Source organism: Typopeltis vanoorti, chromosome 22, assembly GCF_054136105.1.
Source record: "Typopeltis vanoorti isolate ZY-2024b chromosome 22, IOZ_Tvanoo_1.0, whole genome shotgun sequence".
NCBI classification, from domain to species: domain Eukaryota; kingdom Metazoa; phylum Arthropoda; class Arachnida; order Uropygi; family Thelyphonidae; genus Typopeltis; species Typopeltis vanoorti.
The window spans coordinates 98670613-98694908 of NC_143570.1; the positions used below are offsets into that span (position 1 = coordinate 98670613).

General features: G+C 37.2%; 1 protein-coding gene across 1 annotated transcript in view; it reads right to left on the reverse strand.

The window, feature by feature from the left end:
• Positions 1-24296, reverse strand: part of LOC150094585 (zinc finger CCHC-type and RNA-binding motif-containing protein 1-like) — a 167520-nt gene that overhangs the window by 8685 nt on the left and 134539 nt on the right. Inside the window, exon 4 of the mRNA XM_090412108.1 lies at positions 22885-22963. Within this exon, the coding sequence (XP_090268234.1) occupies positions 22885-22963 (79 nt within the window). The remainder of the gene's footprint in view (positions 1-22884; positions 22964-24296) is intronic.

A 24296-nucleotide genomic window follows, 5' to 3' on the forward strand; every position in this document is an offset into this window, starting at 1 on the left:
ATGGAGAGGCTGAGAAGGAAGTGGAATGCAGGATACAAGTGGATGAAGTGCTATGTGATAAGTAGGTGCTGATCAATCTAAAAGGCAAAATCTACAAGACAGTAGTGAGACCAGCTATGACATATGCTATGGAAACTGTGGCCCTGAGGAAAAATAACATCAGCAGGATGGAGGTAGCAGAGATGAGAATGCTTAGGTGGATGTGTGTGATGTAACTAGATAGGATCGTCTGAGAGATAACTATGTGAGGGGAATGGTGAAAGTTACGAACTTAGGAGTGAAGACACAGAAAGCAAGGTTGAGATGGTTTGGTCATGCGATGAGGAGGGAGGACGAGTATGTAGGAAGAAAGATCATGCAGATGGATGTGCAGGGGAGGAGGAAGAGTGAGTGACAAAAGAAGAGATATAAGGAGCTGGTGGAGGAGGATTTGAGGATGAAGAACTTGGATGTGGATACAGTCCAAGACAGTAAGATGTGGAAGAGACTCATTGAAAACAGCAACCCTACTTAAGTGGTATAAGCTGCAGAAGAAAGAATACTTTGCTGCAACAAGAGAAAAACAAAATAAAATTACTCTTTTAATACTTTCATCAAAGGCCATAAACATAAAGATATTCCAGCTTCAATTCTCAAGATTGTCTGTCCATCCCTTATGTTTCAGCAATCAATAAGCATATTGCTATGATACTTGGATCTCTTGAACTTCAGGGTCACATTCTGTCCTATTCAGCAACTTTCTTAATTTTGCTTTCTATCAAATACAAACTTTCCTCAATGGTATTCCTGATCCTTTATCTTACTTTGGCCAAACTGGTAAATATCTGAAGCTGCTCATCATAAGGACTAAAAAAAAATACATCGACATAATGAAATATAACAGTTTATATTAATATAAAAATTTGGACTTGTGCCTTCATAGAGAAAGTTCCGTGAACAAACACAAGTCATGCAAAAGAACAGGTGCTTATAGAACGAGTGTATCACTGGCTTCACATGCCCATTTAGGTTGGGTGTGCTGTCATGTGGCTTATGCAACCTGCCTACAAAATTCAAGTCAATTTGACCATATGATTACATTTTTATCAATGCATGAGTTTTGAGAGTGCTTAGCACATTGGTGCTCATCTTAACTTGTCCGATGCAATTAATTGTATGATAACTTTGAATACTTTAAATTATCAATTAATATAGTTTTAAAAAAAGGATAAAGGGTTCACAAGTTCTAATCTCCTTCAACTACAATCATATAATCCGTGAAAGCTCTAGCAGAAAATGGGGCATTCAGTAGATTGCCAACCCTGTTTCCCATTTAAATATGGGCAAAAAAAAGTTCTAAATTATTTATAGAAAATTACTTTGTACATCAGTTCACACTTCAGGCATGCAAAATAGATGAAACTCTGAAAACAAAAACAGTAACTCATGACAACGTTCAATTGGATTGGTTGATACAATAACCAATCACAGGCACTGATTTCTGGATGCTATTGTCTCAGCGTTCACCCTACCTCGCCATCTGGGTGGTTTAACATTCTACTGGAATGCTAAGAATTTGACCCTACACTGTCTGTTCAAAGGTGTATGTATTTGTGACCACACACCCAGACTATTAATGCGAATGTGATGTAATGTTTACATGTCGAAAAGTGTCCTCTTCATGAAGCATTATTATATTTTGTTTAATTTTTGGAATCATGTGAAGCCAAGAAACAATTAGGGGAGTCTTTTAACAGGAATAAATGCAAAAGTATAATATCGGCGATATTGCTATTTCATGGATGTGCACTGCACATCTAGCATATCCTGAATATTCACCCGTGATATACATTTTTACAAACCATGTTAGGACTTCAATATAATTTGCAATATCTAGTTGAACTGATAAATCTTTTGTCACTGTCCCATCTTTTTTTGTGCGAGTAATTTATACTGAATTTTTAATATTTCACATAGTGACATAAACGGGGAAAAGGACAGAGCATGCAGCAATAAAGAAATTGGATTACTTGAGAGAGAGAGCGAACCGTCTTAGGTAGCATGTGGTGAAGGGAACACAAGGATCAAGAGTTTTGAATTTGATCAGAGGATCTGATTGTGAATAAGATGTTATACTTGCTCCAGTGTGCTGGCAAGAGCGACTATGTAGTCCTGATTTGGAGGATGAATAGGCATGTAGAAGTATCAAAACAGAGAATTTATGAGGAATTATAAGTGTGAAACTATCATAGAATTAAAAACCAGCTTGCAACAGTGCGATGGAATGAAAGAATTTGAAGAAAGAGAGGTTGTTAATGAATGGAAGATACTTAAGAAAAGGTTTTTGACAGCAATGGTAGATTGTATACCTTGAACAAAGAAGATAAAGTAATTTGAAGTCGAATGATAAGAGAAATAAAAGGGGAATTGCAGAAGAAAAAGAGATTATGGAAGACATATAAAGAGAGAAGTGGAGAACAATTTCACGAGGAATATTGGGACCAGCTTGGTTGGCCGAGTGGTTAGCATATCCACTCTCCAGCCAAAAGGCGTTCGAATCCTGCCATGGGCATGGATGTTTGTGATTGTCTGTGGAAATACTAGTGGTGGTGGTAGATGGCATGGTGTAGTTGCAGTTAGTTGTAGATGGTGAAGAGTTGTTGAGTAGGTGCCCTCCCTTGATAAGTCTTTGGACTCCCTGCAGGTGTTACGTAATAATAATAAAATAATATAGGGCTCAGGCTAGGAAAGTGATCAGAATATGAGAATACTGCCAATGCAATCCAAGAGTTTTTTTGCTATGTGGTGAGTTGGAGGAAAAATGATAGTGGATGGAGACGAGAATCAGCTGACCAAATGATGTAGTTGAACTATTTAATGATCATTTTGGGTTAAAGCTGTATAACCGAGAAGAGACCTCCACATAGCCTTTCAAGGAATGCAGAGAATCGACCAGGGCTAAGGACCTAATGTCCAATCCTCACCTTTTCGTGGTGCACCCTGCTGGGTATCTACCTAGATACTGAATGAACGAGGATGGGCTGGCAATTTGGGATTTAGCCAACTAAATTGTATTCTTATTGGCTTAAACCAAAATTTCAAATGATAGTACAACATGACAGAATTTCATGCTGACTGGGGGCGTCACCCAGTTGAACAAGGCCCCCGTTGTTTTCACCAAGGAACGGGGGCAAACAGCGAAAAGTCAGCTACTATAACAAATCTGAAAACACACCCCAACTCTACATCACCAGAGTTAAAGATCAGTACTATCAACATAAGAAGCCTGAATGGCAAAGAAATGGAGCTAATTGAGTGCCAGATCAACATAATAGGGGTGACTGAAACAAAAACTGGTGAGATCTTTCTGAGCAATAAATACAAAATATTATATTCAGACAAGGAAAATAAGGAGTAGCCATAGTACTGAACACTAAATACAAGGCTAATCTTCTTGGATGGCAAGCAGTCTCAAGTAGAGTGATGTGGGCAAATATCAGAATGGGGAACTGGAAAATGAGACTTATTTGTGCGTATGGTCCCACAGAAAGTTCTACTAAGGTAGAAGTGGAGGAATTTTTTTAGGCTTTAGAGAAGGCAACTGACACAATGAAAAAGGAAAAGGTGATACTTGTTGGGGATCTAAATAGCAGAGTAGGAAATGATTGTCAAACATACAAAAATATTTTGGGAAAATTTGGAGAAAAGACCAAAGCTAATAATAATAATCGCAAATACCTGTTGGATTTCTGCTCAGGACATGGACTGGTTATTATTAACACCATGTTCCAACATAAAAATGTGCACAAATTCACATGGAGAGAAGAGGCAAGGAATAAGAAAAAGTCTCATTGACTATGTTATTGTTGATAGTGATGTTTTCTCCCTGGTGCAGGACATCAGAGTGTACAGGGGATTTGAAATTGGAAGTGATCACTATTTAGTCTTGAGCAGGATAAAATTGAATTTCATATTGAAAAGAATGACATGTAAGAAAGTTTTAAAGCTAATAAAAGTTGAGCGGCTCTGAGATGTGAACTGTAGACTAAATACACAAAGATTATTGAAGGAATAATGAAAGAGTTTGAGAACAGGAACCAAACCTTGGAGATTCAGTGGCAAGCCTTGAAGAAAACCCTGATTGATTCAGCCAGAGAGGCATGTGGTGAGGTTATCTGCAAGGGTAGAAAAATCAGAACTCCATGGTGGACACAGGAAATTAAAGAGGTAGTGAAGTAAAAGAAGAAAGCATATCAAAAATTCCTGGCAAATAAGTCAGCTTGAGCTCTTAGAGAATACAGAGACAAATGTAAGAAAGCTAAACACTGGGTAAAACAAGCTAAACAAAAGTAATGGGAGGACTTTCGAAAGAACATAGAAAATAAATATCAAGAAGGTGGTAAGATATTCTGGAGGTTGTTGAAGAAGCTTAGAAATGGAGGAAAGAGTGCTGTAAAAAGAGTTAGAGATGATAAAGGTGATATGAAAACGGGAGAAAAAGATATCCTTGAAGTATGGAGTAATTACTTCAAAAAATTGCTAAATGAAACAAGCAGTGATAGCATAGTGGTAAAAAAAACTCAACAAGAATACATATCCATACTTGAAGTAGAAAAAGCCATTAAAGGATTGACATGTTGAAAGGCAACAGGAATAGTAGATAATATTTGACCAGAAATGCTGAAGTATGGTGGTATAAAAGTTCACAGTGGCTGCACCGCTTAGTTCAGAAGGCCTGGACAGAGGGACAAATTCCCGATGATTGGAGTGGAGCTCTCATAGTACCCATATATAAAAAGGGGAATAAAACTGAATGTGAGAATTACAGAAGTATTTCCCTACTGAGTGTTCCTGGTAAGATTTATGCAAGTATACTTCAGAAGAATTGTGGAAGAAATGCTTGGTGAAGAACAACCTGGCCAAATAGAGTGTCAGGATCAGATCTTCACTTTACGACAAATAGTTGAAAAATCACGGGAATATAACAAAGATCTGTATTTAAGTTTTGTCGATCTGGAAAATCATATGGCAAGGTGCCAAGAGAGAAGCTATTCAATACGCTACAGTTATATGGTGTTAATGGGGCATTATATCATGCAATACTTAGTCTTTATTTGAGTTGTAAGTCAGCAGTTAGAATTAAAGAAAATACAGGGAGATGGTTTAATGTTAAATCTGGTGTGAGACAAGGATGTGCATTATCCCCTCTGTTATTCATTATCTATATGGATCACATTATGAAGGAAAGTGGTATTAAACATGATATCAAAATTGGAGATGTTAATCTTTATGCAGACGATGTTATACTTCTAAATAAATCTGCTACAAGTCTGCAAGATTCCCTGACTAAATTGAATAACTGTTGTAATAGATATGGTATGAAGGTCAGCATTAAGAAGACAAAGAGAATGAAAATATTAACTGTTTTGAAGAGAGAACTGGTGGAACAAGTAAAACATTTCAGCTACTTAAGCACGATTTTTAGTGAAGATGGTAAATTAAATATGGAAATAGACAACAGAATCAACATAGCTGGTACAGTAGGGAGTCAACTAAATAAATTTATATGGAATAAGAAAGAAATTAGTCAAAACACTAAATTAGTTGTATATAAGACCGTGTTCAAACCAGTTTTGACTTATGGATCTGAGAGCTGGGTCAGAAGTAAAACACTTGACCAAAGACTAGAGACTGCAGATATGAGAGGCGTGAACAGATGTAATCAATGGCAATACCATATTAAAAATAAGGAAATTAGGAAAGAACTTGACATTTTCAGCATCCAGGAATGCATTAACAGAGCCTATCTCGGGTGGCATGGTCACTCATCTGGGATAATAAGCATGTAGTTATTCCTTAATATACATCTTAACTTAATTACTTAATTCCTTCCATTATATGTACAAATTTGCAATGAATTTATTTTGTAACTGTAACTCATTATTTAACATTTCACAAACAAATACCTGTAAGCACCCTCCTTACACATACTAATTCCAATTGTACCTTTCCAAAACATTAACAAAATGTTCTTACATACAGTAGCCTTTTACCTACACCGTTCAATCAATTGCACAAAACTTCATATACGTCCTCATCATGGGTTATGATCGTTCCTTAGAAAATGTGGCAGGTCTCGCTCTGGGAATTGCAGACAAGGTCGGAGTTATTCTTCTGTCGGTACTGCTGCTGCGATTTCCCATCCGTAACTGGAAAGAAACTGCCAAAGTCTCCATTATGACTGCAAGTAGTAGCTCTCCTACATGTCCCTATATTCAAACAGAAGTTCCATTGATAAAGGAATGGGCAAGGAAAGATTAGCAAAACGAGTGTTCTCTGCCAGGTTTGCAGGAAAACGATCTAGAGGAAGACCAAGATATAGGTGGATTGGTACGGTACATAGTGCCTTAGATGATAGAAATATAAGATCTGATAATGTTGGGGTCTTGACAAGTAACAGACTGATTTGGAGGAAAATTGTAGATAGGAAGTTAGTAATGATGTAAATTTTTCATGTAGTACTATCATATCCTGTACACCCCCCTTGAGGGTACATGGCAGTAATTTGTTGATGATTTATTAGTGTTTCATCTTGGTACAGCAAGCTATATTCCTAAAGGATAATTAATTGTAAAATCTCTTGCAATTTGTTCAATTATTTAACTCATCGAGTTTGATTTTACAGAGGTTTCCAAACATACCAAAAATTTTTGTGTTAATTAAATAAATGTAATACATTTTCTGTAAAATCCATAAAATAGTTTCCATTAAGTTGTATGTAAAATGGAAAAGAGGGGATTAACAGATATTAGAAGGATGATTAAGCAAAAACAAACGTTTGCACAGTCGAGATCATAAAAATACGCACCCACAATAGAGACTCACAAGCGGAGGGAGCCGAAGTGACGTGGTCATGCTGGCAGGTAATCCTGGAAACTATAACCGAGTAACAAAGGATTAGAGAAGATATAAAAGAGGATTGAGATGGACCAGCAAGGCTCTCGATTTTTAGGACTTTTTGTTTGTTGCCTTTTGGAAACTTTTGGCAGAGTTCCAGGTGTGTAAAGGTGAGGCCGTTATCAATGGAACTTCTGCTTGAATACATGGACATGTAGGAGAGCTACTACTTGCAGTCATAATGGAGATTTTGGCGGTTTCTTTCCAGTTACGGATGGGAAATCGCAGCAGCAGTACCGACGGAAGAATCACTCCAACCTTGTCTGCAATTCCCAGAGCGAGACCTGCCACATTGTCTAAGCAACGATCGTAACCCATGATGTTTTGTGCAATCGATTGAATGGTGTAGGTAAAAGGCTACTGTATGTAAGCGCATTTTGTTAATGTTTTGGAAAGGTACAATTGGAATTAGTATGTGTAATGAGGGTGCTTACAGGTATTTGTTTGTGAAATGTTAAATAATGGGTTATGGTTACAAAAGGGTAAATTCATTGCAAATTTGTACATATAATGGAAGGAATTAAGTAATTAAGTTAAGATGTATATTAGGGAATAACTACATGCTTATTATCCCAGATGAGTCTTTGACTCCATGGTCTTGGGTAATAATAATAATTATAGATAGGTTAGCATTGTAATGGGAATATGTAATTGTTATGTGTAAAGTTACTAAATTGTATGTTACTTGTGTACTTGAATAAGCTGAGAGAGACTTCTTCTCCCCTTAGTGTGTATTGTACTTTTTTTTTACTAACCTAAAATAAAATGTTTTGTTTAACTACCTTGCCTGATCAATTGACAATGCACTATCGCTAAAAAAAAACTAGCAAACCTGCATGCATGCCTGTATTCCTTACCTTAATTCTCAAACTACATAAAATTCAATTAGAATGGCACAGTCATTAATGAAAATAAATTTTTCTGATTGATTAGTGCGAGAATTGGTAACCCGTATATCGTAGATAGACTGATAACTTAAAGTCTGTTTACTAGCAGTGGGAACAGGGAGATATATGTTAAGCAGCATAAAGTTAGGTGCTGGGAGCACAGCACATATAAGGTTAATAAAGGGCAGTTGAATTTAAGATACAAGACAATATCAGAATTAAAAATATAACGAAGGCACAGACAAAACAAATAAATTTTACAGAATGATAAAGTGTTAGAAGTGAAGGAAGAGGATGTATTCCAAATACTGCATACACTAAATGTTAATAAAAGCGGGCCTAGATGAAATTTCACCAATGTTTTATGGGAATGTTCTATGGAACTAACTGTGCCATTGACTGTTTAATGAAAGTATTGCAAGTGAAAAGAGAGTAAGATAATACCATTGCATAAGGGTGACAGTAGAATGGAGGTATCAAACTATAGGCCTGTTTGTATTTCTTCTGTTGCTAAGAGCTTGTATATATAATTGGGTAGATGAGAGCAATATTATTTATGCAGGCCAGCATAGATTTGTTAATAGATCACTAAAACAAGAGTGCCCTTTAACCATTTACAACAGAGTAACAAGAGCAATGGATGAGGGGGGTAAGGCATACACTGTCATTTTTCGGATTTTTCAAAGGCATGATAAGTTGATTTTAAAGTTGCAACATATGGGTTTTGATATCAGGTTAGTGGATTGAATTGGCTCTTTGGTAGATATATGGGGGAGCAGTATCAGGGAGCAGGAAGGTTACAATTGGAGTTCCACAGGATCCAGTACTGGGACCATTGCTACTTAATCTTTATGTCAATGATATTGTCACAGGACTACAGGGCAATGTTCAGTTCTTTGCAGATGATGTGAAGCATGAGAGGGTTATTAGTAATAGTGCTCATGTTTTGGCTCTTCAAGAGGATTTGAATAAGATAAAGAGGTAGGCAAATGAATGGGGATGTCAATTTAATGCAAGGTTTTAAAATTTGAGATTCACAGATGAGATGCTTCATACTCACTTTGTGAGATTATACTGGAAGAAATGGACGAAGCAAGGGATCTCATAGTGATTGTGGATAGAGATTTGAAGTTGTGAGGTCATGTTGCAAAGGTTGTGAAGATGTTTCAAAGAATTGCTGCAATGTTGAGGAAGACACTGACTGCACAAGATGTGTGGTGGTCCCATTGTATAAAGCTTTGATCACACCACATCTGGATTTCTGTGCTCAGATCTGGTCACTGGGATTTGAAGGAGATGATGTAACCTTGGAGAGGGTGCAGAGTTGGATAACAAAAATGATATCAGGACAGTACAATATTCATTATGAGGACAGAGAGGGTAGGATTGAGACATTTAAGCTACTAAAGAGTTATCAACATGTTAACACTGAGGAGATTTTTCATATGGCAGAATAAGGGAAGGAGCAAGGACAAGGTGACATCTCTGGAAGTTGCAAAATGGGGTGGTGAGTAAAAGGGTAAGTTTATTGCATGGAATGCATTGACTGAGAGGGTGGTGAATGTGCAGACAGTGGATGAGTTTAAAGAGTGGTATGATACACTTTGTGTGGATCTCCTATGAGGAGTGATTCTATGGAGGTCAGGGAAATAAAAACGATAATTTAAAGTTGATAGCAGTGTGGAAATTTCAGGAGAGAGCACTTAATAGAATCAAGAAGCTATAACGGTATATTAAAGATTATGAAAATATTATTATTAGAAGAGATCTTCAAGGAGTCAGGGACTCCATATATTACTCACACCACCTGTCATACCTTCTTTTGAATTTATTCACATTAGAGCCTCTGTGGCTCAGTCGGTTTCTGTGATGCCTTTTTGAACCCAGGCAAGACCTGTGTTAGAACCATAAGAACACAAGCTATTAACAGACATAATATACTGGCCTGATAGTGTCCGAGTTGCTTCAGCCAAAAATCCAAAACAACCAACAGAACCATTCACACTATCTCCAATCTCCTCTTATGATCTCCAAAGACATGCCATGCCAGTCCAGCACTGCTCTATGAGAAAGAAATCCAGCTCTCACCCCTTTCTTGACTGTATTCATTCTCATCTTCCATGGAAGTCCTCCCTCCATCTACTGGTATCCTGTATGACCCTTTGTCTCTATCAATGATCATATCATGTATCACCACTCGTTCTTCTGTTTACTGGCATCTGCAATCCATAAACTCTAATCTCTCTTTATATCCTAATATCATCTTTAACAACCTTATTTGTTCTCTCTCTCTCAACTGTATCTAGATAGATATCATCTTTAACAACCTTATTTGCTCTCTCTCTCAACTGTATCTAGATAGATAACTTAAGTAACCAGGAGACCGAATAACTTCCTTATTATTTGTCAGTTGTCATTTCAGCCAGTTGCATTACTGGCTTTTCATGGGCCCTGTGCAAGATATTATTCCCCCCTCCTTTTTGTTTCGAAAAAAAATAAAAAAACAAATACAATAAAAATAGACTGGTTAATTTAATCGGCTAACCAAAAACGGAATCGGCCCTCCATGGCAGCCAAATTTGAAAATGAAAATATAATACTGATTATTTTTTAATACCCCATTTCAGGACTCCCTTCATCCTTGGTACTGTGCCTGTGCACTCATTGCACCTGCCTAGGTATGGCACTGATTTCAGGATTGCAATTATCTTCTGAGTTTTATTTGCAATTTTTGCTATGACCATGGAATTTCAACTCCTTATCTACTAAAACTCCAAGATTCCTAGGCCAGTTTCTTTTAGCATAATCCTGCCAATATAATATGGCACTGGATATCTTATTATACTGAAGTACATTTCTTTACATTTACTAATAGTAAACTGACAGCCATTTTCATATGCCCACAATTCCAACCTATTAATGTAAAGATTGAATAACTATGGACAAGGACTAATCCTTGGGGTACACCAATGGTCATCTTATTATTATTATTATTAATCTTTGTACTGATTATGGGCAGTACTACCCTTATATCACATCCAGACATATCGTCCAAAGCCTTTACAAGTGTTTTATCCTATGCCTGTTCTAGTTATCATTGTAGTCATTCTCTGCTGGCAATGCTATGCTACCAGTGTGCCTTGTAGAGCCCTCAAGGAAAGAACCTTTATATCCTTCTGCATAAGCCCAAGCTGTTTTAAGTCCTTATAGCTATCTGCACTCCATATGCCATGTAAAGAGATGGTGGCGCTGGTAAACCTCGGAGTTGCCCCATGCTCTTCCCGTATCTTGATTATTCTTATAATAGTTTACCTTATTATTATGGCTATAGGATGCCCTGTTCCCACTACCTGGGCATCAACTACGGAAACATCACCATCTCTTTTAATCATTAAGTCTGGCTTACACAAACCCGCGGAGGTCCAATAATGTGGTTCCACTGCGGTCTTCCAACCTTTGTTCAGAATGGAGACCACGACGTCATGCCTCTGCATGTGGACCCCATTGGAAGCAACACTGGGCTATATGAGACAATGTCTCAATGTAGTGGCAGCCAGCCAGCCCTACAGTTTGAGTCGTCACTACCCCCATCAAGCTGTGCGGGCTTGAGTGGGCAGGGAATAGATCCTTGTCCTGATAAGGTCAAGATACTCAAACCCAGCGAGGAGTCTAGTGCTGTCCCTTACCCAATCATGCTAGGAAGGCACCAGATATGACTCTTTTAAAGGCGTACCATCTACAGAACAGTGCAGCAGAGATGCCCCTCTCTTGTGTTCTGCGGGTGCTGACTCAATTAAGATACCTTAATAATGTGACCAGCCTTTAGCCCGCCTAAAGTCTTCTTGTATTAATGGGCTATAGAAAGCCTCTCTGCAGATAGGGGAAGAAGATAGGTCTAACTTGGTGATTCTGGACAGCCATCTAAGTGATGGAACCCCGAGCCTGCTGTTCTTCACCCTCATGTGAAAATATGCAGTAGGGGTTCATAAGAAAGATTCCAGTAATTGGACCACATGTTTATTAAGATAAATAACAATAAAAAACCCAACAAGTTTCATAAGTCATTTGACTTGCATCTTCAGGGGTCAAAGGTGACTCAAAGTTTAAACACAAGAAATGAGAAATTACTCAAAATAGTTCATTCTATGCAGTTGTGGCCGTTCATTAAATTAAATATCCAAATGCAGATTCAGTGCAATGCTAAGTTTGAACAATGCTGGATGCTGTCGCAGACTGACTTAGGTATATTTTTTTTATCAGTGCTGACCAAACTTGGTGTAGAAGTTTAAATTTTCTTATGTAACAATTTTTTTCAATGTAAGACATGTTTGTTTTTTGCCAGAGTACATTTATGGTCGGTGGAAGTTGTATGGTATGCTAGGCCTGATTTGCATTCTCTTCTTTTTTGCACGTCTTTTTGATCTTCCTGTCTGGCCTACGTAGCAAATGCCACAGGAACAATGAATTTCATAAACACCTGGTTTTTTTAAAGGATGATGTGGAGGCTTTGGGGGATGTAGAAATCTTGAAATTTTTTCCAGAGGTAGAAAAGCAACTTTGATGTTATGTTTGTTTAGTAGTTGGCCATTTTGTCTGTAACATTCTTGATGTATGGAAGCGTGATTGCGTTCTTGAAATCTTGCTTTTGTGAGATGCTTGTAGGGGTGTGTTGAGGATTCTTTTTATTGTCTTGGGTTCATAACCATTTTTTTTGAGGATCTGTGTTAAATATTGAAATTCTTCACTTCTCTGCTGGAAATATTATAAGCTCTGTCCCTCAAGGTTTTAATTAAACTTATTTTTTGTGAGGAGGTGGTGGTGTGAGGCCACATTAAGAAATCTTCCTGTGTTGGTGGGTTTTCAATAGATGGAGAAGGATAATTTATTATCTTTGTCATTGACTTCTATTAGGATATCAAGAAAGGGAAGTTTTTTATGTTCTTCTTGTTCCAAAGTAAATTTTATGTTGTTGTGTTATATTATTCAGGTAATCTTTGAAAGCAGTTAGTTCTGTTGTTCCTGGCCATATGATGAAAATATCATCTACATAGTGTAGCCAAATTTTCTTGATATCCTAATAGAAGTCAATGAAAAAGATAATAAATTATCCTTCTCCATCTATAGAAAACCAACCAACACAGGAAAATTTCTTAATGCAGCCTCACACCACCACCCCTCACAAAAAAATAAGTTTCATTAAAACCTTGAGGGACAGAGCTTATAATATTTCTAGCACAGAAAAACAGGGAAGTGAAGAATTTCAATATTTAACACAGATCCTTAAAAAAAATGGTTATGAACCTAAGACAATAAAAAGAATTCTCAACATACCTCCTACAAGCAAGATTTCAAGAACGCAATCACGCTTCCATACATCAAGAATGTTACAGACAAAATGGCCAACTACTAAACAAACATAACATCAAAGTTGCTCTTCTACCTCTGGAAAATATTTCAAGATTTCTACATCCCCCAAACCTCCACATCATCCATTAAAAAACCAGGTGTTTATAAAATTCATTGTTCCTGTGGCATCTGCTATGTAGGCCAGACGGGGAAGATCAGGGGAAATTTGCATGAATGAACACCAAAAAAACATGCAAAAAAGAAGAGAACACAAATCAGGCCTAGCATACCATATAACTTCCACTGGCCATAATGTACTCTAGCAAAAAACAAACATGTCTTACATTGAAAGAAATTGTTACATAAGAAAATTTAAAGAAGCTGCAAACATGCTTAGAATTCCAATGCAATGAAACAAAAACCAGGGCCTAATTCTACACCAAATTTGATCAGCACTGATAAAAAATACACCCAAGTCAGACGTTGGACAACGTGAACAACAGAACGTGACAACATCCAGTTCAAACTTAGCATTGCATTGAATCTACATTTGGATATTTAATTTAATGAATGGCCACAACTGCATACAATGAACTATTTTGAGTAATTTCTCATTTCTTGTGTTTAAACTTTTAGTCACCCTTGACCCCTGAAGATGTAAGTCAAACGACTTACGAAACTTGTCGGTTTTATTATTATTTATCTTAATAAACATGTGGTCCAATTACCGGAATCTTTCTTATGAGCTGCTAAACCGCAGGAACCTACGCCTACAACTAAAATGCAATAGGGATGTCAGGTGGCAGTCAGAGCCATGATCTCATGGCTGAACGGATAGCCCTGTCCATTTAGGACAGTACTAAGATATATGTCCTGCCAAGCACCAATCTGTGGTAAAAGCGTGCTAAGAGATAGTGGGAAAGGAGAAACAGTCTTTGCTGGGGCTTGAGAGGAGCTTTCCTCAAAGAAGTGATCCCAGATTCTAGGATAGAAGGGACAGAAGACCTTCCCTTTGGGGTGAACATGATACCGAGGTATCTGCACTCTTCCAATGTGGTCAAAGAATGCAAAGGCCTCCCATGCAGGGAAAACTCTATAGTCTCGACCAGAGGGGACAAGAGCTAAAGAGCAGGACTTCTCTACATTAATAGAAAGGCCTCAAATAGAGAAAAAGTCAACTGTCCGGTCAAACAGTTCCTGCAAGCCTAACTTAGTAGAGGCTATGAGAATAAGATTGTCCACAAAGGCCATAGCATTAAAGGAAGCAGCGCCTAGAGAGTAGCCTATATGGCTAGGAAGAGAATGAATAAACTCATCTATGACACAGTTAAAGAAAAGGGAAGATAGATGATCACCCTGGTGAACACCCCGCACTGCGGGAATAGAAGTTGCACGGGACCCTGTAGTGATAGTGATGGAGCTACCCAAGTATAGCTCCATAACATAGGAAAGAGAGGGTTCTGGACATCCAGCAATAGGCAGCACTTGAAGGTCCACCGATGCCATATATAGAGGCTTAAGGCAGCATCGGGAATCAGAGGGAAGATATATATTCTCAGCATAGCCGTCCAAAGGGACAAAAGCTCTCTGTCTATAATCATGCTATATATATGTTTCTGAATTCGTTTAACTAAGATTTTATGATAGAGTCTAAGTATCACGGGGGGGAGATGGTAATAGGTCTAAAGTCTGGTGCATGGTTTGAAGTTTCTTTCTTCGGAATGAAGATAGCTCTTGAAGCACATAGGTATGGTGGTATTGCTTTACTGGAAAGAAGAATATAAGACTTATTATTGTTTATGTGACCATAGGTTTTTTAATTACTATATATGTTCATATAATAAAGCCTATCAGTTTCTTTTGGAAAGAAGAATGTCCAATAAGTCGAAGAATCTTCAGCGCACTTTCCGAAGCCTAGCCACAGGAAAGCCATCAGGTCCGGAGGCAGAGAAATTGGATAGAAGAGCTGCTTTGATCTCCTGGATGGAGACTGGCTGGTATATTTGAAGGGCAGGAATGGACCTCAATATCGTAGGTTGGTCATCATCAGGGAAGTGTGGAGGTGGAGCAGAAAAGCCCGTAACCAGGAGACCAAATAACTTCCTTATTATTTGTCAGTTGTCATTTCAGCCAGCGGCATTACTAGCTTTTCATGGGCCCTGTACAGCAAGATATTATTCCCCCTCCCCCCCCATTTTGGAAATAAAAATAATCGGTTAATTTTTAACTTTAACCAAAAACGGAATCAGCCCTCCAAGGCAGCCAAATTTGAAAATGAAAATATAATACTGATTATTTTTTAATACCTCATTTCAGGACCCCCCTCCATCCTTGGTCCTGTGCCTGTGCACTCATTGCACCTGCCTAGTTATGGCTGATTTCAGGATTGCAGTTATCTTTGCAATCTAGAATTTAACAAAATCATCATGCAAGTCTGCTAGAGGTAGAGGGGAAGCACCATCAAGGATGGTCTTGGCACATTGTCCTCTTCTTTTTATAGCGGGCCTGCATAGCTGCATAGGCCCTCTTCCTCTGCTTCCTATTTGACAAAGTCATTGTAGAATGAGACGTGGGCTGATGCTGATGAAGCATCAAGTGGTCGGAGAATTCAGCATGGAGGTAGTCATTTAACTGATCTGTGATATCCATTCCCAGAAGGTGAGTCTGGATGAGAAAGATCATCTAGAGATTCAGTCTGAGAATCAAAGCCTCTTCTTCAACAGCTGGATGGTGGTTGGAAGATGGAGAGGCAGGGACAGGAGATACAGAGATATTACCTGTCCTTACCTGTGGCAGATGAGATGCAAATTCTTGAACTAAGGCTTTATAACTGGCTTTCTATCTATGACACTTGATGGCATCCAAAGATCTTAATGGGAACACCCTAAATAAAGCCTCATTGATGTCCTTTATCCCTCGAGCTGTCAACTCGAGAAAGGATTAAGGATCGTTTCTTCTTCGGCAGCCAACGTGCTTTGATGCACTCAGCTCTTATTGCAGCGTTGGCTTCTGCTGGATGTTTTGAGGTACGATGCACGCCAAGGTCAACTGCATGCAGACTCATATCCCCCATATGTCAGTCAGCCATGCTCTTATCAAAACTAGAAGTTTATAATATCCTCCAATTTATGCAACAGCTTTCCATGATGAATCCTGTCAAAAGTTTCAGCAAAGTCCAAAAGTATCATGGAATATCCATTCTCCTCATCTAACTGAACCATCACCTTATTATAAAATGTGAGCAAGTTACTCAAGCATCACTCTCCCTTAGTAAACCTGACGGTTCATATTGTTCATACTGTTCATTGCAAAGTATAGATTTGTCACCCCGTTTCTGTATGCAATCTCTTATCAACTTCTCTAAAATCTTCAAAACCACTCCAGAGATACTGATAAGTTGATAGTTAGACATATCAGTCTTTGCACTACCCTTGTGGAATGTATATTCTACAAGGATTATTGTACATTCTTTCCACTTGATTCTTCCCTGTGCTGAGATTCAAAGCAGCTGGCTGAAGTCCTTATTACTGAATTCATAACCAGTTTATGCAATAGCTCTAGTATCTGCACCTCATACATCTGAGTTTTTTCCTCCAGTATAGTAGTTATTCTTGATGAGAGGCTTATACGCTGGTTAAACATGATAACTAATATTTAAGGAATTGACAGCGTATACTAGAAATATAAATTAAATAAACTTTAATATATACTTTCCGATATTTCGGCAAACGTCACGTTGCCATCTTCTTGGGAACTTACTACAAAGACACGTGCACACAAGTACTAATAACAGCAAATGAGACTGAAGCTAGGAAGCTAAACTTTTCCTAAAGTCCTGATGGTGCCCTCTGGCGGGCTATATTGGTAGTTCTTGGCCTTTGGGCTGAAGTTCTTCTGATAAAAGTTTCCCAAATTTGGGGCAGTCTCATGCATCCAAATTTGTTGAGGTTTGGCATGTTCCTAAGGGCCGAGGCTGATTCCATGAATAGTCTTTCATACTTGAACTTGCTGCGGTGTATTACTGTGGCTTTCTTCCATCTTATTCTGTGGCGAGTATCCAGAGCGTGGTCTGCAAGCCCAGAGTGGCTGTACTGGTGAAATTGGATGTAATCCTTGTGTTCTGAGATTCTGATATTTGCTGTCCTGCCTGTTTGGCCAAAGTAGGACAATTTACAGCTGCAAGGGACCTGGTATACACCAGGTAGGTCTTTAGTGGAGCGGATAAGGGATGCCAGTTTTCTATGTGGTCTGTAACAAGTGGCCAAGTCATGTTTTTTTAAGATTTTATTGATTTTTTCCGAGGTGCCTCGGATGTAGAGTAATCTTTTTTGTGAGGGGGGAGGGGGTGGTGGGTTGTGGATAACTGGGTTAAGTATTTTTTGGAGGGGGTAGCCATTGGCTGAGAAAGTGTCACGGATGTAATTTAGTTCAGTGGTTAGGGCTTGATCATTTGAACAGATTATTTTTGCCCTGTTGAATAATATCTTAATAACACCATATTGTTGTGAGGGGGGGTGATGGGATTGTTGGTGAATGTATCTGCCTGTTATCCACAGTTAGTTATCCACAACCAACCACCCCCTCCCCCTCACAAAAAAGATTACTCTATATCCATCACCATTCCCTACATCCGAGGCACCTTGGGAAAAATTAATAAAATCTTAAAAAAACATGACTTGGCCACTTGTTACAGAACACATAGAAAACTGGCATCCCTTATCCACTCCACTAAAGACCTACCTGGTGTATACCAGGTCCCTTGCAGCTGTAAATTGTCCTACTTAGCCAAACAGGCAGGACAGCAAATATCAGAATCTCGGAACACAAGGATTACATCCGATTTCACCAGTACAGCCACTCTGGGCTTGCAGACCATGCTCTGGATACTCGCCACAGAATAAGATGGAAGAAAGCCGCAGCAAGTTCAAGTATGAAAGACTATTCATGGAATCAGCCTCGGCCCTTAGGAACATGCCAAACCTCAACAAATTTGGATGCATGAGACTGCCCCAAATTTGGGAAACTTTTATCAGAAGAACTTCAGCCCAAAGGCTAAGAACTACCAATATAGCCTGCCAGGGGGCACCATCAGGACTTTAGGAAAACGTTAGCTTCCTAGCTTCAATCTCATTTGCTGTTATTAGTACTTGTGTGCACGTGTCTTTGTAGTAAGTTCCCAAGAAGATGGCAATGTGACGTTTGCCGAAATATCGGAAAGTATATATTAAAGTTTATTTAATTTATATTTCTAGTATACGCTGTCAATTCCTTAAATATTAGTTATCAGTATAGTAGTAGCATTTAGTAAAACCTGGTGTATGAGCTCAAGTCTTTCAGCAAAATGGGAACTTGTTAGATGAACCTGCATCTGCCACTCGCATATAGAAGAGTTAATTTTTTCTTTATTTACAACATGACAGAATTCTTTTGGGTTATCATTAGCTTGCAGAGCTAGTTTCTTTTCATATTCAAACTTAGCTTTCCATATGATAATTTCGTAACTGCTATCATCCTTATGCACATGGTATTCCTTTCACATCATCTTTTTCTGAAGAATCTCTGGCTTAATAAGATTGCACATTCATTTCACTCTCACTCTGAACTCTAGAAATATATTCTGATATTGCATCATTGATTTTCTTTCTAAATACTTCCCATGCACTGCTGATACCCTTTTCATCCAGCAATTGATACCATGGGATTGAAGCTAGAATTCTCCTCAGCTGGTCATAATCACCTGCTTTGTAGTTTAGCATATAGCCTTTTCTAAATGGAATATCCATATACTTAGCCACTTCCCAGGTCAGTACAGCATAATCACCGTCACCAACTGGAAACAAATTGTCACGTATTTTAATGAAATCCTCTCTGATACTATAATCAGAGAGGATTATAGTATCAGAGATATAACCTTCTAATACTCTTTAACCTCAAGTGCTTTCTGTCAAACAGTGCTTAAGGAAGTTATCTCATGACATTTCAATAAATTCGGCTTCATTCTTCTCATTGGATTTCACTGTACCCAATCAATGGTCAGATATCAGTCACCAATAATGATTAATCATTTAATAACCATCAGGTTTATTTGGCGATGTATTTCATCATCACCAGCAGATAATTCACTATATCTGTAGCAGGATGTTCCCATATATTTGATCTTGTTAGCCTCTGCCTCACAGCTTCAAACTTAATATTACATGGAAAACGATTACTAATAATATAATCATAGCTTTCTATCCTAAATGGACTCAAACATCTAATATCATTAGCATCACATCTCCTCCTCTCCTATCCTGTCTATTCCTCTTAAAAATACTGTGCCTTTTACACTATAACATATACATTAGCATTATATACATACATAGGAGTATACAAAGTTTGCCAAAAAAATGTATACACACTTTAACAGATGTCATCTATGGACTTTATTTGAAGTTGGATCGAATTACTGTAGCAATGTGTAGTATGTTCTCTCAAAAGATGTCATTACTCGCATGAATACTAGCATCAACACGTGACCGGTAGGACAGTCAAACAAAATGGCCAAGGCATGATTGTCGTTCAAGGAATGCAAGACCATTTTAAAGTGGTATTTCAAATTTGAGAATATTGTTGAAATTCAACGACAATGGAGGCATGAGTTTGCAACACAAACTCCAATACACCTGACAATTGCACGTATTGTTCGAGACCCATGGTACCGCGTGTGATGTGCACAAGAGAAGATCCGGGAGGCCTTGCACGGCAACAAGTCCGGCTTCCTCGGCTATGGTGTTGGAACAGTTTACATGCTCACCACAGAAATCTACCACACAATGTGCACGTGAGACAGGGGTTAGCAGTGCAAGCATACGGTGCATTCTTAAAGCAGCTAAATGGAAAGTTTACATCCCAAGATTATTACATGCAATGAATGAAGACGATCCTGATCAAAGAATGCAGTAATGTGAGTGGTTTCAACACATGGTTGATGAAGAGTTTGTAAGGAAGATGGTTTGGTCTGATGAACAATTTAAGCTTAATGGAACAGTGAATTGGCATAATTGTGTTTAGTGGGCTCTAGAAAATCCGGGCATTAATGTGGACAAGGCAGTCAATTTACTGGGGCTCAATGTCTGGTGTGGACTGTCATCTAGGGGATTTAATAGGACCATTCTTCTTTAAAGGTATTGTTACTGATCAAGTGTACCTAGACATGCTACACACATCCATTTTACCTGCCATTCCTGCACTTTATGGGAATGATCAATTTCTCTTCCAATAAGGTGGCACACTACCACTGAGATCTATGGAAAAGCCTAAATAGGATATGCACAGGACATGGTATCTGCGCAGACAGCTTACACAAGTGGGGAAGATCACCTACACCCCAATGCGACTGTGTGGCCATAAACCAAACCATCCGGCACATTGTAGAGGACTGCAGCATAAGAGCCTATCCTGGTGACCTGAGAGACTTTTTTGAGGCAGATCCTTCAGCTCTTGATTGGATCTGAACTAGACTTAAACTTTTATACTTTTTTAACCTGATATTTGTATATGTGCATTACTTGTATCATTTTTATTGTCTGCACAAATATGTATTTATATATTCTGATGGCATGTATCTTTATTATGCCATACGCTAAATAAATAAAACCACTGAGATGTGAGAGCTTACCTTGATGAGAGTTTGCAGATAATGGATAGGATGAAGAGGTGCAGCTGAGTTTCCCCGATATTCTCCTGATTTAACATCTTGGACTTCTACCTGTGTGGGAGTCTAAAGGATGTAGTGTATCACAGAAGACCAGTTACACTGGTGGCCCTTCAGAAAGAAATTGAAATGGAATGAGCAACAATCCCACTGGACACTTTGGCCAACATTGCACCCAAGCAGTAGTTTGGCGTAATAAGTGTCTGGGCACTAATGTAACCACTTTTAGCACCTCATGTAATTGTAGAAGTCAAAGGTAACTTGTATTCATCCCTTGATGTCTGTATAAATTTAGCTACAATTTTTATATAGGTTTTTCTTTTGCTGAAGTGTATATACATTTTTTTGGCAGACTCTGTATATTGCAATGAACTTCTACAATCATTGAGATCAGCATCCTCTCACTTGGTTAAGGATGAATCATTTATTCACTTCAAATATGACCACCACTATTCATGCAACATTTGTTATGTTAGTTAAATGAGGCATTCTGGAGAAATCTGCATGTTAGATATGAAAAAGTAAAAAAACTTGGATCTAGTTTAGTTTTTCACACAACCGATGAGGACTATCTGATATTTTGGAAAAAAAAAAAAAAAAATGTTATATACTGGGTAGCTTCCAAAATGCTACGCATTCCCACTCAATATAATAAAAACCAAGCATTATCTTTCGCCAAGTTCGGTCTTCATCCATCACAAATCTCACATTTACAGACCTTGGCTGCGATATATATCACATTGTAGAATGTGACAATACCATTAGTATATCCACTTTTGTATGTTAATTATTTTTTTTCTTCTATGGTATTCTTTACTGTAATAAACTTTATATCTGTAGTTGTTTACTCCTATGTAAAATAAACATGCTCTAGACAAAGTCATGTGGTCATTAATAACTTTGAAGATAATCTTTATGAAGATTATCTTCATAAAGAAGAAATTGAAGAATTCAATTTCTTGGTTATTTGAAGATAACCAAGAAATCTAAAAATTTCGAAAAAATTATTCAAATACAAACTGGAAAAATGAAATTCCTAACATCAGTGAAAGGAAAAATAAACAAAATGAGATCACATCAGAAATGAAATGAAGATATTAAAAAAAAGAGTTCAACGTATATACCCTAACTGATAAAACAGATTAATAGTGGAAAGGTGGAAAGAATGATTACAAAAGAAGTTCTAGTTTTACCATCCTAGAGGAAAGCATGCTTTGGTGGGGGAAGGGGGGGTTAACTGCTTATTCATGAATGGAGATGATTTAAAAGCAGTTCTATTTATTGAATTAAACTCACTACATTGCTTACACATACTGCCATTTCTAGATGTTATCTATTTGAGCTGGTCACACAATAAACATTCATACCTAATAAGTTCATTCGTTGGTAGTCATATCACTGCAATATGATCTAGTTTCAAAAACTAAATGTTAACTGTATTTCAAATAAATGAACTAAATAGTACATAAAAAAGCTTGTCATTTAAACATATTCACTAAGGTAGCATATGAATTTCATCATTATCACTAGTGTGAAACCACCACCCTGGTTACTGGCGGGCTAAAGCTGACTAGAATAATACAACAAGGTTTTTGAATTATATAACTTGTTGGCTAGCACTGGGTTGGTCAAAAAATAGCTTTGATACTAAATTTGAATAGTCTGAAATATTTTATTTTTTATGATTTTCAGGAATAAAAGCATAAATATATGCACAGTTATGACTCTTGCTACAAAAAACATTATAATGAACTCTTCTCATAAACCTACTGAAAAATCCTCAACAAGATCCTCTAATACATGATTAAAGAAAATTCCTTCACTATAACAAAGTATTTTTGTGATCCCTACAAGTGTGCAATAAGAACTGACTGTATTGTTTTTAATTTATCCTTTCACAATAAATGAGATATGCTAAAGTAGCACTAGCAAATCCATCAACCAAAATAAACTTATAAAAAATTATAAGGTTAATGACTCTGTGAAGACCTGAAAATAATGATACAATTAAAAACAAACCTGATATTTTATTGCAGCACTGAGACTTTCTAGAGAAGGATCCTCCTCCTCTTCAGCTGATTCGGCACTACTCTCATATCTGTATAAATGCAAGCATACTAAATTTTAATAAATTATAAGATACTACTCATTATGCATTTGTTTAAATGTAATTTAAAAAAAATAAAGTGTGCAGTTTAATATTTTAGGATCTAGTTTAGTCTGTATACAATAAGTACTCTCTGATATTAAGCATGAAAATAAGAATTTTCTAAATCAAACACATCCAGGCAAACTTTTATTGTCATTCAATTTTCTGTATATCTAATATCAAAAAATAAAATTGCAATACAGCAAAAACCTACACACACAATGGACAAAGGCAAATGCATGTATGTGAACTTTTGTCCTTAACAATGCTACTGCAAATTTATTCAGTCTTTCAGCACAAATTATACTAAAACAGGAAATAAATATGCAGTGTACCAAGAAACAGAAGTAAACACTGAATTATACATGTTTGTTCCCCAAAGCCAACATACAAGTTTTTGACTAAAGTAAAATTTTACATTAATATATTCATATATACAATTCAAAAGGGTCTTATGAAATGTTTATATTCAATGAAAAGCTATGCCATAAAATTTAAGAACACCTGCTCTGGTAAACTTTTTTTTTTTTTAATATCTATAACTTATGTTCTTGTTTTTTATAAAAAAATCTACAAAAGATACAAACTTGTATGGGGAAAAAAGAAAATCATTCCATATTTATGACTGCAAAAGCCATTAAAAAACAGTATCCATGCCTGATGTATTTATAATCAGTACTGAATATAAAATTATTCATTTAATATTAATATTATCTGCATATCAGAAAATGTAACGTTTAGATTATGCATGAGAGAATGATGTACATGGAATGCATTTCCGAAGAAGTGGTAAGAGCAGACCGTGAATGAATTGGTGTGACATGATAAATCATTATGGCAATTTTCACAATGATTCTTGTGATGATGAAAGCAATGCTTTGTTTTAATAACTGTGGCATACAAATCTAAAAAACTGCCATAACAATGCGAAGCACACAAACATGAAAATTTCTGGCAAATGTAAATACTATTTCAGAGAGAAGAAAATTGAAGAAATGATTAGCCATTTAGTAGACAGAAACACACTGCTAATAACAGTTCACTTTTGTCTTAAATTTATGTAGTATGATATGGATTTGGCACAGTGGTTGTCAACCAATGGTATAAGAATTCTCAAACCCTGTATATGCCTTTTACATGCAAAGTTTGAGAATTCTTAAAAATGATTAAAAGGGAGTTTATGTAAAAAAAAAAAAAGTTTTACATCTTAAATATTTTGGTAAAAAGAAATGAAATAAAATAAAATGAACAGAAATGAGTAAATTCAAGGCCTGTCTCTCTC